We start from the raw sequence: 12,627 nt of genomic DNA, 5'->3' as shown, positions 1-12,627 counted from the left end.
TTGTATTCCCCTCACTGTGGACTAGAGGATTTTATTGCTATTTATACATGTACATTAAAATTCGTTTTCATGCCAATCTCTCAGGATGCACACAGTACAGCAGATGACACAGTACAACAGACAACACCACACAATGTAGACAGTACAGTACAAAATGATAGATAATAAATAGTGACAACCAGTAATAAAAAATATGTTATAGTACTGAGGCACTACTTTATTAGCTGTTGAGGATCCGTACTGTCGTAAGGCACAAGCTGTTCTGAAGCCTAGTGGTCCGAGTTTAACTACACTTACTGTAGTGCGCTACTGCTTGCCAGAGAGAACAGTTTGTGGGCAGGATGCTGGATTGGCCTTACCAACTGACTGTTGGTAAATCACATCCTATAGTCCTCTCTGCCGTTGCCACAGCCCTTTGCAGTGCATCTTTGCCATGGGCAGCTGCTGTGGGTTAAGAAAAGGAAGAAGGTTACAAAGGAGAGGAGATCATTCGGCCACTCTAACCCATTTGGTAGTTAGTAGTTAATTGACCCAAGGAACTCATCCTGCTGTTTCTTGTAATACGCCAGGGTGTCAGTTTCAACAATATGGCTGGGTAGCTTGTTTCACACTCCCACAGCCCTGTGGGTAAAGATTTTCCTCCTGTTCTCTGTTTAAAATGCACTTCCACTTTGTTTAGTGCCCACTGTTTAATGTTTCAGTGAATCTTGACAAGTTGCAATCTCCTATTATAAGGAGTTGGAGGAGAGGGTGCCTTTCTCGTAAATTTCAATATACTGGTGTCTTGGATTGTAATGATCCTGTTTCACTTTTAGAGCCTTTGTATTAGAGGTATAAGAAGCAGTAGGTTTTAGTCTTCCTGTTCTGTGATCATCTGTGATCCTGCAGCAACCTCACTGAGAGGCGCATCTCCTCCAGGTGTTGCTAACTGTCCTGCAAGGAGATGGATGCATGTCAGAAGACAGATGACCACCAGGTGGGCGTGTCGGAGATGGGGTTACACAGCTCTTTCAACTCCCCTTGTAGTATAGGGGCTGTAGCTGTAGACCGATCTGACAAAACACCTGATGAATTCAAATTGAAATAAACTACAGACAGGGTGATTTAAAGCTCGGATAGCATTTACAGTATAATGTGAGCAATATAATCTTAGGAGCAATGATTGTCTTGAATACAAAAGAAAAGATAGTAATGAGTCCAAGTTTGAAGGGGATCTTTGCCTTTCCTTCTAGACAGAATCCTACAACTGGAATGGGAAGCTGAGTCAGCCAGCCTGGACTGTGGTATCCCATCATGCCGTGCAGACTGACTTGTCACCACTGCAGAGGGCCATAATGTAAGTTTCTAGTGACAGTCTAATAAAAGCAATATTCCATATTATTATTATTTTTGATCTGTACAGCATTCTTTGGTTTTTCTTCATTTTGCTATTGATGTTGGTGTTTCCTGTTCCACTAATCAATTCGAAGAGAAAAAGTGTTTGACCATTTTAAATAAGGCACACAGTAGGCATGTACTGTATACACAAATTCCCAAATCCAAAGTAAAACCATCTTCATTTGGCTTAAAAGATTTTCTACCATGCAGAGTTTATCAAAAGTCCTAAGACAATTGTTACTAATATCACAAACTCCAAAAGAAACTTATAGAGATTGATGACAGAGACTGTTTAGCATTCACAGGACACATTTACAGAAACTATTTTTAGGAATGAACTAGTGCAGACTTAGCATGATGGGAAATGGTTTCTAAGTGTCTTTCCTAGTGTTTTAAAGCTTGTCATAGCTTTGTTTTGTCTGACTCTTGATTTCTAAAACCAAATCCATTTATATGTGCATAACTGAAACAGGAATATAATATGAACTTTCTGTTCCTCTCACATTTACATTTAAAGCCATTGAATAGGCTTATTCATTCAAATCTTTGTGGTGTCATGAAGATACACTTTGTTGCAACAGCACTCTGGACCCTTAGAAAGAGAGATATGTAAATATGCCCCTTTATTATCCCAACTGACTATTATAACATAATATTTGAAGATTGAGGAGTGTAATGTGATATTATTTTTCCTGAATTCCCTGTCAGAAATCTAATATTAATCTGATCAGGACGGACATTGCCTGCCCTGTAGGACACTTTTCAGATTAATATGGAGCACCATGTACTTTTCAGCAAGTACAGGTATCCAGTAAATTACTATCACCATCCCCTGCAGTTCTCCTTCACATGATATCTCTAGATCTCACAGCTGAAATAACACTTTGTTGTCTTTTCATGAGAGATATATGTTTGCACTAGGTCAGCTTGTTCTGGGTTTATTTTAATTTCTGATTTGTGGCCAATGCTCTGTTTCTCTTATTCAAGGCTTAAAACGGCACCTGATCTTTCAGGTTTTTTTGCCTCAGAAAAGCATTGAATCTTGTTTTGGAGGTAAAGCAATTGTTCGCTGTTGTGACGACTGCAAAGATTCAGAGGGAGCGGTGAACGAGGAAAGCTAGGACTGGAGTCATTTGAATCAGTACCGGACAGTTTTTTTTGGTGGGATTGCTGGTTTGACCCTGGGTCACATCCTTCCCTGACCACTCCTGACTCCTCCTCCAGGGTATCTTCCTCTGTTGGCAACAGTGACATGTGGGCAATGATCTTCCTCCTTGAGAGACCCTCAGTTCCAGTTCAGTGTGGCAATCACACCCTGTCAGCGCTGTCGGAAGAGATCACACTGTCGGAAGAGATCACACACGGTTCTCCCCTCACTCCCTGCTGGTACTGGTGGAGCGGGGGGCTGACAGATTGAGTGTGAAATGAAGATTAATTGGTGATTTCATGGTTAAAGAAATACTGTGAGAGCCAGGCACACATGGGACCTCCCATGCCAATAGATTCATTGTGCCACTGTTCTGGAAGAGGGAGTTGCTAACATTTCTACTGCTTATTGGTGACGCTGGCACCTGTAACCCTGTACTGCAGGTTTTCTGTGTGTGTGAGCCACATGCACACCGCTGCAGAGCTCTGCCGGTCCCTGTGTTGAGCCAGTTTCGTGTTGTCTCCTCTCCTGCAGATGGTGGCAGTGCTACAGCAAACATCACCAGGCCCACACCATGGACTACTCCTTCCTGCTGGAGCTCCTGAGGCAGGTCGAGGAGGCCTGGGATGCTGCTTCTCTGCAGACGGAGCTGGTAGGCCCAGGTGTCCCTCACCTCCTTGGTGAAGTTATGCAGGGTCTTTGGATATTTCACTGGATATTCGCATTTGATTTCCTTGGCTCAGATTCAAGATGTGCTGTAGAGCAGAGGTTCTCAGTTCAGGCACTTTCACTGCTGAGGCTAATTAAAGGGAGATGGGATCGTTCAAATTTTTTAAATTGCTTCTGCTCTGATTGTCAAAAAATGTAATGCACAGAACCCTGTTCAGTCTGTCCTTAACTTGTTAGCTTGTTGTTCACCCTTATCTGTCCAGGCATGAAGTAATAGGTCAGAGATTACAGTCTGCAGACAAACAGGATTTAGACAATTAATTATTTATGCTTTCTATGAGCTCAATGCTTGCATTTCAGATACCTAGATGAATAATGTTCTCATACTTGATCAATTCCTAAGTACATCTGCTGATAACACACAAACAGGGGTCTTATCAAAATATTAGATCAGTTAAGCATTTTAATCAGCATAGTCAAGAGCTTAGTTAGGGAAAAAAATACTCTGGAGGAAACCAGTGCTGTGATGTTCCTGTGAGTTCGTGGACACATAGTCATAACTGATAAATAATGTAGCATAAATCCAGATCACAACAGATAAAACCAGCTATGCATCTTAATGATACCAATTGCTTTTGTTTCATGTCCCTTTCATTTGTTGCTTAAGAACACAGAAAGGTTAAAAAAGAACATAAGAATTTAATAAGGGACTACAAATGAGAAAAAGCCTTTCAACCCATCTGACCTGTTTGGTGGTTAGTAGTTAATTGATCTGAGGACCTCATTCAGCTGTGTCTAGAAAGAAGCCAGAGTATCAGTTTCAACAGCATGACTGGGTACCTTGTTCCATGCTGAGGCTTTAATAAAATTTAAAAAAATCAATCCTCCTAGGCAAAGTCTTCTCGACAGGTCGTAGTCCTATTCAACTGGATTATTCACTAAAAAAATGAGTCACAGTAGGGTATTTTTTTTCTATATGAGCTGTGAATGATAAAATCTTCCCTAAAGCACTTATCTACAGTCGTGAAAAGTGTCTGCTGTGTCTTCTGGGGTCTGTAGGACCCAAATGATTATATAAAGTTTATTTCTTCTATACAGTCTAGCAGCCTGTTGGCTGAGCAGCCAGGGACATATTACAGTATACAGCACTTCATTTTCTGAGAGCTATACATTTTTTCAGTTCTATTGAGTTTTACTGTGGAGATTTCTTTTAGCAGTGTTGTTCTAAAAACAGTGTTGCACTAAAAGATCCAGGATCCAGGCTTGGTTGTGATCTGTTCTACTCAAGACTTGGACTAGCAATAAGGTTACATGTTCTGCTATCTGCAGTTGGCAGAATTGCTGTCTGAGCTGTCCCTGCAGGATGTTTCACATCTGGCTGCTATGTTTTGTTGGGAACAGGAGCAGAGCCTGGCAGACAGTTTCAGCCTCTTCACAGAGTACTGCCTCTCGCTGCTGAAGAACCTGCGGCAAGTGTTTCCCACCTCCAGCCCCACTGCCATCACGCGCTGTGAGTTTTTGCTCAGGTAAATATGACCCTCCATCCAGGCGTGTGTCACTGCCGTGCAGAGATGTGCTGATCTCTAAAGCTGGAGCTCTCAGTCCTGCAAAACTTATAGATCTAGTTCATCGCTTCCTGATGCCCTTGGAAAGAGAAGAACATTAGAGAGGTCACAAATGCAAAGCAGCCCATCAGCCAGTCGGCCCAGTCAGAGAACCTCATCCAACTGTTTCTTAAAAGAAGCCAGTGTATCGCCTTCATCTGCATGGCAGGTTTAGGTCTGCGCTGCAGTTGCACGGCCCCCAAGACCATTACAGACTCATGCCCTCCCCGACATACAAAGGGTCCCTACTATATTAAACCTGTAAAAAATTGAATAAAATAGTGTCCAAAGATGAAACCCAGACTGAACCGAGATCAGTTTGTGCCAAGGCTGAAGTTAGGATTGATTAATTAATTTAGGTAATTGATTGCATTGATTAATCACTTCTCTACCAGCAACCCCACTGCATTGCAGATCAGGATGCCTTGTTCAAACTTTTAGGCTCACAGCTGGCATTCACACTCTCCTGAGTCTTCCCAGAACCACATTAAAGAGTACAAGAATCTCCCTGCTCCAGTCTACTTTTGAGTATCTGGTGCAGAGACATTCACTTGTTCCCCTGTAACCTCATATCTGAAAGCCCATGTTTCAGGGTAAAAAAAGAGTGTTGCTAAGCAGCACTCAACACAGTAGACACCAGTGTGAGATGACCCCTCCGAAACCTGCTCACTAGACGAGCAAGAAAACCGACACTAAGCTGCTTCTTTACAGACGATGAGATAATGTGGTTCTTGTTCTCTTTTGCGAGATCTGAAACAAATCTTTTTACGTGTTCAACAGTGCATCGAGTTCAAGTTTGATACTTTATTACCATAACAACTAGTTGTGTGGAATTTGGTGTGGTGAGCTCACACAAGTAAAAGCATACAATAGAGATATACAACAGAAAGCCAATTACAGATGCATCCACCCAACACATTGATAAACCATCCTAAACACACACCAGCAGTAAATAAATAACATTGGGGCCTGGTAGAGTAACAATGAGCCGTGCAAAAAAGTCAAAGTTAAAGTGCAGAGTTTATGCATTTCACAGCCTCCGGATAGGTGCTGTTACTGAACCTAGTAGACCTTGTATTAATAGACCTGTGCGGCCTAGCAGAGGGGAGAGACGTACACTGAGGTTGGGCAGGGTGGGAAGGGTCGGCGAGGATTGTAAGTGATGAGGTGTTGAGAGGAGTGTTTTGTCTGCTCTTCTGTTGCAGGTGTCTGGGACAGATTCATAGCATGGAGGCTTTCAAGAAAATGTGTCCATTCCATAATGAACTCTATGTGGAAATCGCTACCGTCATAAAGGTACAACATTGTCAGATTTGATTTGCCAAGACTAAAGCTTGCTAAAGGGGTCATTTTTAAAATTGTCGTAGGGTTCACATTATTGCTACAATTACTTCTGTCGGGGACTACTCTTTGTACCGTCATATGGTTTTTGTGTTATCTTATGATTTAACCTCACATTGTCAAGAATGTGTTGTTTCCATCTTACTACTGCCAGATTACTCCAGTTATTTGTACAGAGATGGGAATTGTATTTATGTTGCAAAATACTGATTCCTAACCCTAATCAAACCTTTGGGCTCTCGTTTCTGCAGAAGAGCACATTGGAATGGTACGAGGGGATCATTTCCACAATCAAACCAGAGGAGGGTGTACGTACTGGTTCATGTCTTCGTCTGCTTATTAAACAATTCCGTCTCGCTGCAGATTTCTTTTACATTTTCTACAAATTAGTATTGGCAACATCCAGGTCGAGCAAACTCCCCACCCTAGTGCTAGTGAAGGATGAATGAAGACATTGTTGTGGATCCTACAATAGCCAATCAGATTGCTGCTGCACTGTGAGCCCTATAGCACTTACAGCAGGTTTGGCATCAGATGGAGAACAGATGCAGTGCCCACCCATGGTGCAGCGGGCTCACATATATCCCACAAGCCCCAATGGTGTCTGTATTACCATCACGGAATCCCATCCAACCCTAGTATCATGCATGTAGTTGTGCAACACTACCTGGACAATTCTGGTCGCAATCTGCATGTGACATAGCCCAGAACTGAAGCAATGATCTTGGGACAGGAGTGCTCAGCCTGCGCTTCAGTCTGGGACTTTGAGATAGCTGAGAGATAATCTGCCTGCTGACTGTTACACTGCAACAATTAAAAATAGACAAGTAAAAGCCCCCCTGTTCCTCAATCCGATGTCTGTGCTAATTTAAATGGTACATTTTTAGGAATTGAAAATATGGCATTATCCATTTTTCCCAGACACTTGAAGAGCAGTTGAGGCGCCTGGTGTTGGTGGTGGATGCAGTCACCAGCGACGTGCAGAAGAGCCAGAACGTCTACAACAAGCTCTTCAGCAGGTATCTGTCTCCCGCCTGCAGCCACTCAGTGCGTCCTGCCATCAGCAACACAGGACAAGTCGAAAGGAGTAAGAAGCCTTCAGTGCTCTGCTTCGCAGGAGGTGTTCAGCATCGCCACTCAAGAGGACATTAGAAATAACTCATGGGAACTAGTTGGGATGTTATTACATTGGCAATCTCTCTCTTTCCCCTCCTTGCAGTGCTGTGAAGGTGGATTTCTTCAGTATCTCCTATCGACAGCTGGAAAAACTGGTAAGGAAATGTCTGAAGTCAGAACAAAGACATAACCGTGTAAAAGTGCACTAGGTATGACATTGTAAAATCTTGTTTCAATAACAAGAATCAAAACTGATAGAGGATATTAATTATGCAAATGAATGTATTAATTTAATACACAAGTGTTCACTTAAAACTGTAAACAAAAAAGATATAACAATTTCCCGGGACCAGGGTTGAAAACAACTGTGTTTTAGTGCACTGAAACTGATTTGTCTCGCCCTTTAAAGATCACTAAACTCATTTACTTTGTGAAAGGCAATATGAAACCAAGCGTCACTAGACAGCAGTATTCAAGATGAAAATACTTGGAAGTGCTGTTCTCACTGACCATAATATTAGAAGGCCTCGTTACATAATATATTGGGCAAAAACTGCTCGAGTCGGTAGCAGCGTGTATTTATATTTATATCCCTTCTTCTACTGGGAGTGCATTCAGTTCCAGCTGGGATGAGGATGATGTTGTGTGGGACCGAGCTGTATGTTCTAGCGTTTAGAAATACTCATGTTCCTTAAGCCAACTATGCGTTGCCTGCTACTGAGAGTCTGTTCATTTGAGGTTCTGGTCTTCAGTGTATTTATCAAGAGCTTACTATGAAGAGTGTGCAAGGTGACCCTGCTGGGATACACTGTCTGCCCTTCAGGTTGCTGACGATGTGAGCACTGCTATGGAGAAGGTGTGTGGTACTCTAGAGCAGGAGGGCACCAGACTGACCCAGCCCATGGGCGAGACGCTGTTTGAGCTGTACATCTCCCTGAAGATCCTCAAACAGTACTGCGAGTTCCTCCCCCTCAAGTAAGTGTTGAACAGATTAACTCCGTAACTCTTTTTTTCAATCATTGATGTTTGCTATTTTCTTTCAAAATACTGTATAAGAAATGGTTGTACGAGTTGCTTTTGTCCCACTCTTCCAGAACTCAGCTCTTTGAAGTCAATTCTCAGTGTCGAATCTGTTTTCATCTCAATAAAGATCAAACCAGTGTCCATTCCTTAACGGCATAGATTCTAAATGTTAGGATATGTGCACAGCATCACTAATGTACCGTATGCTTGAGATTTAACCTTGAAGACCTTAGCTAGGGAAGAGTGGGTTATATTTGTTCTTTGACAATGAAGACCTGAGTGTTTTTTTTTTCTTGTTGGTGTTTCAGGGACACCAAAGCTCTGGCTCTGTCTGGATTTCACGAATGGTTTAAGACGTCCATTCACAAATGGCTGCAGATAGTCCATGAGAAGTCATGTGATAGAATCCGCAAAGCAGTGGAGGTGGACCAGGTGGGTCCACGTGGGCAAGATCTGAGTTGATGATCATGTCAGGTTCTGAGTCTCCCATTGTGGTCTTAATCAGAGTGAACAAACCGCTTCAGTGAAAGCATTTTTAATCTGAGAAAACTTGCTCTAGATATGAACATAAAACAGCTCTGAAGTCTGAGCAGCCCTTAGTTTAAGCTACCCCTTTCATCATTTAGACTGGCATTTCCTAATTTAAAAGCAAACTTTCCCCCAGTAGGGGAAAAGACTTTTAATTGTAGAAAACTGTCAATGAGGCTTTGGAAGTGAGCCCAGGAGAAGCGGGGAGTGTTTCACTCAGTCTTTCCCTGTGAGTGTGTAATCTGTGTTGTGTTTGGAGCAGCTGGTTCCTGTTCATACGTTATCGAAGCACAGCACTTCTGCAGTGGACGTCACTTCCTGTTTCAATCAAGTGAGGGAATTCTGGGTACAGCTGGCCTGGCCGGACTCGGCAGGAGCCTTTATTTTCGTCACCCGATTGACAGACGTGAGTATGCTTGGGTTTCTTCGTGGATAAAAATTCATGTCAGGATTGAGGACGTGTCATCTTTCGCACATTGACATGTTTACATTCCAGCCTTGCACCCGGGCTAGTATTACTGAAATTCCTAAACAGGTAATTCCTAAAGAATGGCTAAATTATACTATGCTAATGTATGGTAAGCCGACTATAACATTGTTATGGACTTTTGTGATGACTGAGGGAACAGGATCCACACACTCTCTGGCAGAGAGCAGGCATTGCCTCAGGAGATATCAGTACTGTACATGTACTGTGTGGTCTGTCTCTCACTTTACTTTCTTGCCCTGACACCATTGAATCTCAAGGTTCTGTCAAGAGCTATTTTCTCCCAGCTGTTGCTATTAATATTTATGGGAAAAACAGACCACCGGTAGGTCCTGGAGAAACCAACAGACCTTAAATCTCTCTCATTATTTTATTTAAATGTGCTGAACACATTTTATTCCTCATTACCTACATTGCCATTAGGATATCCACGGAGTTCCCATTATGAGTCAATTAATTTTTGGGTAAGAGTCTATCCATGGGGTCCCCATTAGTCGGAGTTCCATGAGGTTCACACATGGGGATCCTACCAGTCAGAGTCAGAGATCCACTGGGTACTGCTGTTTAGTGTACTTAGTGTGTCAGCTTTCTATCGATAATCAATTCCATAAAGGACAGCATTTTAGGAGAGTGCTAACCATAAAGAGGCATCATTAAGAAGCTTTGGTAGGCCACTTTAAAACATCTTAAGTTGGTTTAATACCTGGAAAGGGTTCAGTTGGTTCAGTTATCAAAGTAAGACCTCAGACAGAACAAAGACTAGAAGATGTGCACTCCAGAATACAAAAAAAGTCAGAAAATGTCATGATCCACAGAGAAATGTAATTTCTCATGTACAAATGAGCCAGGACTGGGAATGGAGGAGGTCATTTTTTGTTCTTTGCAAAGAAAAACTGGATCCATTCTTTGGCTGCAGGATGTTTGCAGTGCCGCGATCTGCTATTCAGATCTGATCAAGCGCAAAATCGAGAGGAGCCAGATGCTCCAGGACAACAAGAACTTAACGAACCAGGTAACTGCAGGGTCTCCATGTTCACAGAGCTGTACAGCACTGAGAGGCATAAATGAAACTGAGATACATGCCAGGCAAAGACATACAAAATAACACATTTTGTTTTTCTGATAAGCCAGGTGTTTGAAAGCAATTGGTGAGTTCTCTAGCTCATTACCAAATGTATATATGCTAACATCAATATAGAAAGGAGTAACTGAACAAACTACTGTGTAATACTACAGAAACCAAGGCAGTATAATCAGTACTTTTGTAAATGTTAGTTGGAAACATATCCATGAATGGTTATGTAGTACTGAGTCAGAATAGTTAGTGCTTTGACTTCATTTGCCTTTCCATGGAGGGGAATGTGCCAGCAATCGCCACACTGTTCAGCACTGTCTCTTAGGAGCCTCTGACTAACTCTCTACAATTGTCGCCTTCAGCTCTGTATTGCGCTGAACAACATTGAGCACGTGCGCAAGTTCTTAAGCAACCTACCCAAGGACCTGGACTGGAAGTCCCTAGAGGTGGCCATGGAGGAGTCGTGTGGGGCGGATGGCAAGGAGCAGGTGCAGAAAGCCCTGAACGCTCAGCTTTTCAACATCGACATTGACCTGCAGCGCGAAGCCAAGCGCATGATCGCACTCCTCACAGACAAGGTGGGTGGAGGAGCAGACCTGACTGGGGGGGCTCCTCACAAAGGAACCTGCTGCTGTTCAGCTGCAGGCTGTGATGGTTCTAAACACTCTCAGGGCTCTTTCTTAACATAAAACAGTTTACATTCATCTGTTGGAGTAGCATATTGATTGAAAGATTTCTTTCCTTGAAGGACACCTTATGCATTGTCTCCAAGAAGTTCATGTTCCACATGTTAAAACATGTTCTTCCTGTGGTGGCATGGGTTTTCACCAGGTGCCCCGGTATCCTTCCACCTTCCAATGACATGCAGTTTAGGCTGTCTCTCTCCAAAATCGACCCCACGTGCATGTGTCTCAAAAGGATTTCCTTCCCTACTAGAGTGTAGTCCCACCTTGAGCCCTGTAATTCTGGAATAGGTTCCAGTTTGCTGCAATCCCATTCCAGGACAGGTGACTTTCTGATAATCCATGGATAGTAATTAAAATTATTGATGGGAGTCACCAAGAATGTGACTTAAAAATCACAGCTTAAGAGTGAATAAATTGTGCCGTTCATTTTTATAAATCAAATGCATTATCATGTTAATGACTGATAGGATACTCTCCCTGTTTCTGTCGTTGGCTGCAGATGGTTTTAGATATGAAGAAATACATCCAGCACATCAGTCTATCCCCGGACTCTATCCACAATGATGATGTGAGTGTTCACTCCCCTTTCCTGCCCCCATTTTGTGTTTGACCATAACGGGAAAAAGAACACTGAAGACACAGGAGAACAGGTGTTTGACAAGTAGCGGTTCAAAAACCACAAGACAGCATTTCAGTCGTGTGTTTTATTTTGACAGAAACACAATACAGCACTTGGCTGGATTGTCAGATGCAGATGCAGTCTAATGCACCATATGTTTAACCTCAGCCTTATTCCTCAATATGTGTGTGACGATCCTGAAGGTACACACAACTTGTTTCTTCTAGGCTGTGTCCCCTCTGATGAAATACCTGGATGACACTTTGGTTATCTTGAGCGAGTCCTTAGTGAAAGAAAACCTGTCCAGGTAAATAATTTATCCCCTTAATTTCAGTTAGCTTAAGAATTATGTCAGTTGAGAACTAATGCAATAATATCATTTACAGTGATAACATGGAGTCCTGTCTATTCAATTGGATGAATCAATATTGCATCCCAATTTCACTGTCTGTTGGACATTGTGATGGTCACTGGTGCCTTTAAATAACAAATCCTTTGTTGCAAATAACACATTTGCTAGTGCTTCTCCAGTTGCATCCTGGAGTGGTATTCACTCAACCACACCAACAGACCAGGTTGAAAAGCAAGAAATTGCTTCATTGGTTGAATTAAGAAGCAAACATATCAGATATTGCCAGTGCATTTTATCCAGAATACTGGGATTAACACCCCTAGTCCTTCTAGAGTACCCTGAGATCTTTAATGACCAAGTACTCAGGGCCTTGGGCCAATGGCTCACGAAGGACTGCACTTCCTACAGTGTTCTAGGGCATTGGTTAGGAAAGTTGTTCCAGGGGGAGGAGTGCACCAACCACACCAGCCTATTTTTCCTGAGAAGTCTCCGGTCCCAGTACTGGCCAGACACAGCCTTCCTTTGTGTCCGAGGTCTGAAGTGATAACTCTGCAGCTGTCTACAGTACATTCAAATTGTATAATATTGTGGTGCACGACTTTC

General features: G+C 42.6%; 1 protein-coding gene across 6 annotated transcripts in view; it reads left to right on the top strand.

The window, feature by feature from the left end:
* Positions 1-12,627, top strand: part of baiap3 (BAI1 associated protein 3) — a 77,544-nt gene that overhangs the window by 54,817 nt on the left and 10,100 nt on the right. For all 6 annotated transcript variants that reach the window (XM_015360022.2, XM_015360021.2, XM_015360025.2 and 3 more), the window contains 14 exons: positions 1,233-1,336; positions 3,059-3,176; positions 4,595-4,719; positions 6,003-6,093; positions 6,390-6,446; positions 7,060-7,157; positions 7,358-7,409; positions 8,078-8,229; positions 8,586-8,709; positions 9,068-9,211; positions 10,209-10,304; positions 10,730-10,945; positions 11,553-11,621; positions 11,900-11,979. In XM_015360022.2, coding sequence (XP_015215508.2) covers positions 1,233-1,336; positions 3,059-3,176; positions 4,595-4,719; positions 6,003-6,093; positions 6,390-6,446; positions 7,060-7,157; positions 7,358-7,409; positions 8,078-8,229; positions 8,586-8,709; positions 9,068-9,211; positions 10,209-10,304; positions 10,730-10,945; positions 11,553-11,621; positions 11,900-11,979 — 1,526 coding nt within the window. The remainder of the gene's footprint in view (positions 1-1,232; positions 1,337-3,058; positions 3,177-4,594; positions 4,720-6,002; positions 6,094-6,389; positions 6,447-7,059; positions 7,158-7,357; positions 7,410-8,077; positions 8,230-8,585; positions 8,710-9,067; positions 9,212-10,208; positions 10,305-10,729; positions 10,946-11,552; positions 11,622-11,899; positions 11,980-12,627) is intronic.

The sequence above is a fragment of the Lepisosteus oculatus genome, chromosome 19 (assembly GCF_040954835.1).
Source record: "Lepisosteus oculatus isolate fLepOcu1 chromosome 19, fLepOcu1.hap2, whole genome shotgun sequence".
Taxonomy (NCBI): domain Eukaryota; kingdom Metazoa; phylum Chordata; class Actinopteri; order Semionotiformes; family Lepisosteidae; genus Lepisosteus; species Lepisosteus oculatus.
This window is presented reverse-complemented; position numbering and strand designations above follow the sequence as displayed.